Source organism: Plasmodium fragile (genome assembly GCF_000956335.1).
Source record: "Plasmodium fragile strain nilgiri unplaced genomic scaffold supercont1.8, whole genome shotgun sequence".
NCBI lineage: Eukaryota > Apicomplexa > Aconoidasida > Haemosporida > Plasmodiidae > Plasmodium > Plasmodium fragile.
The window spans coordinates 36,995-40,059 of NW_012192588.1; the positions used below are offsets into that span (position 1 = coordinate 36,995).

Consider the following 3,065-nt stretch of genomic DNA (forward strand, 5'->3'; position numbering starts at 1 on the left):
GGAAGTGGAAGTGGAAGCGGAAGTGGAAGTGGAAGCGGAAGTGGAAGTGGAAGTGGAAGCGGAAGTGGGGGTGAAACCGAAGCAGGAGGAAGCCATGATAGAAAACCTCCAAGAGAAATTTTAGAGGAATATAAAAAAAGAAAACAAGGAATAATTGCAGGATATTATGGTTCATGGAATAGTCAAGGAGATAGGGCCAAGAATATGACCGATTCTAACCCAATGGTATCAATACTGTACATAGCTTTTGCTCGAATAAATATGTTCTATGATGTATCCAGACCATTTAACGGAAAGCAGAAATTCTTAGTGAGGAAACATGGACTAGAATATGAAACTTACGGAGTTATGCTAAACGAAATCAGGCGTATAAGGAAAGCTCGCCCAGACATCATCCTAATTCTGTCATTAGGAGGAGAGACGTACATGATAGATATTACAAAAGATATTGACTATATGAACCAAATAGTTAAGCTTGTGAAAGATTTTGATTTAGATGGTGTAGATATTGACTGGGAACCACATGGCAGCTTCAATAATCTAAACGAACTAGACTTTTCAGAATATTATATTAAATTAATTAACTTAATAAGAAGTAGTATCCCAGAGGAGAAAATAATCTCGATATCGGGATCATCCAATGCAGCCTTATCATGTGTGTCAGTAAATGAAACATTTTGCAAAGACGATGACTCTCCATATAACACGAATTACTTGTCTGAACAAATGGGTAAAAACGAAGAGTTGTACAAAGCATCGACTATGTTATCTACAGGAACTTTTGTCAACATTTTTAACACAGCGAAGGAAAAAATTGACCTTGTATTTATTCAGACGTACAACTTAGAGACAACAAACCCAAGTATAATGGTAGACATGTATCTTTCCCATCTTTATTTCGGATTGAAATATAACATCACAGTTTTGCTAGGATTTTCATTAGAACACAACCGAGGTGGGTTCAGTCCAGAGGACAGAGCATTAGTCGAATTAGTATCAAAAACGATTCATGACGAAAACCATAAGCACAATCGGGCAGACGGAGTAGGAATATGGCACTTGTTCATGAAAGAACAGTTACCTACCGGATCATATGATATAGATGCCTTCCTCACGAATGTATGGAAACATTTAAACCCCCAGGTAGAAGCACCAAAAGATGTAGTCATAACTCAAAACCCTGATGACTGTAACAGTATAGATGAATATGTTTCTGGACTTGTTGTGTCTAAATCGGGCGTCTACTACAAACACAATGGAGCAATATGGAAAACTAGGTCATACTCAACCCGTGCTCCTGGTGTTGACAGGTATGAATGGGACTTGGTCAAAATATGTTATGAAAAAGCGTGCAACGGCAAGGCGGCTCATTACTTTAACACTGATTATCAAAATGGATCTATAGTTATATGGAAAGGAGAAGCCTTCACTATTAAATGGTGGCAATCTGGCCCTCCCGAAGGAGCAGCGTTGGAAGCATATGAAAAATTGGAAGCATCCGAATGCCCAGGACTCTTGGAATGGAACAAGGAGCACCCACATAAACCAATTGAGGAGGATATTCCCTATGAACAAGAGGAAGACGCGCCTCTGTAAAATGCGAGCGTACAATTACATATTTCATGCGTTCGAAGCGAAGGAATATACAGATGCAGATCAATGCTTCAAAATATTATCACATTTTTTTTTTTTTTTTCGTTTTGTAGCACCTTACACAGCGGTGCATTTTTTTCCCTTTTTTTCTTTTTTTTTTGTTCTACCTTTATAGTGTTCAGTTTGTACTTTATTCTGTGGTGCGTTTAGATTAAAGTATGTTTTTTTTTGTTTTTATAATTATGAGCCTGCAGCTCTGAAACGAATTAAAGAATCGCTGGCATGTATTCGCGCCATACATACATAAATTAAAAAATGTGAAAATACAATACAATACTACAGGAATAGTACAAAAATGCAGTCGCATATGAATCTACAAATGCACACCTATGCATCCACGTTCCTACACACATATCATCACGGTTTACAGGCAAAAACTGCGTATTGGTAAGAACTGCACAAGCAACAGTTTCAGCACAAAGACCAGACGCATATATAAAGTGAATACGTTTTTCATAATATGCGCGTACAAATGTACTGCAATTACGTAATGAACATTTATTACCCAATAAAACGAAGCAAAAGCAATGGCCGCGCAAGCCCTTTCTAAATATGTTGCAGGAACAAGGAGCACATTTCTTGACTCGCAAAACTGACATATCTGAATTACGCGTTCTACTGTTCTGCACAATGATTTAATTCACACTCCCGAGCTTAATGCAATCTTAACAAACGCAAAAACATAGCAATGTATAAAGAATCACGTACATCATTTTAAAAATTTTGCACAAGGTTACCTATTGAGGGGAAAGGATAATCCATTTTTGCTCTCACAAAGTTATTACCAAGGAATAAAAATTAAATGCACAGGGTATTGGGTATACATTTTGCTGTTTGGAAAAAATGATACGAAGGGTTCCATCTTTTTTCTTTGAAAAAATGGCAAAGAGTAAGAGAAATGGATGTTTTTTATATATTTAAGAGTTCTGGCATTTTCAAATGTATAAATACCAATTATATATATATAATATATAAAATAAAACAAACACGTTAAGCATTTTTTGTTCAATTTTTTCTTTTAATATTTTTTTTGTAATAAAATTGGACGACCGGGGTATCGATCCCCGTACCTCTCGCATGCTAAGCGAGCGCTCTACCACTTGAGCTAGTCGCCCTTAAGCACTTAGAACCCAATGAAAAACTAATAATATACATGCAACGGTTCATAAATATGTGCTTACCCTTAGAGCCGTAGGATAGGCGTCACTACCCGCAGCCTTTTTCCCCCCCCAAAAAAACACGATTAAACCAAGGTCGCATAAAAATATGCAAGCGCCCCGGGGTCCACTAAGCGGCAAATAGGTACAAATGATCTTCTATTTTTTTGTGCATCCCAGCAAATGCCAATTTATATGTAAATAGTTACAAATATATATACGCACAATTGGAAGCTGTTTAAAGAATTTAAACAA

At 36.9% G+C, this 3,065-nt stretch overlaps 1 protein-coding gene and 1 non-coding gene across 2 annotated transcripts in view; one reads left to right on the plus strand and one right to left on the minus strand.

Moving 5' to 3' along the window:
• The window catches only part of AK88_00948 (uncharacterized protein), a gene marked incomplete at both ends in the record, with an annotated part of 3,304 nt that extends 1,708 nt beyond the window's left edge, over positions 1–1,596 (plus strand). The window contains one exon of the mRNA XM_012478592.1: positions 6–1,596. Coding sequence (XP_012334015.1) covers positions 6–1,596 — 1,591 coding nt within the window. The remainder of the gene's footprint in view (positions 1–5) is intronic.
• Positions 1,597–2,695: 1,099 nt separating this feature from the next.
• AK88_00949 lies at positions 2,696–2,768 on the minus strand. Its single transcript has one exon. It is a non-coding gene; the product is annotated as a tRNA-Ala (tRNA).
• Between the last annotated feature and the right edge of the window lie 297 nt (positions 2,769–3,065).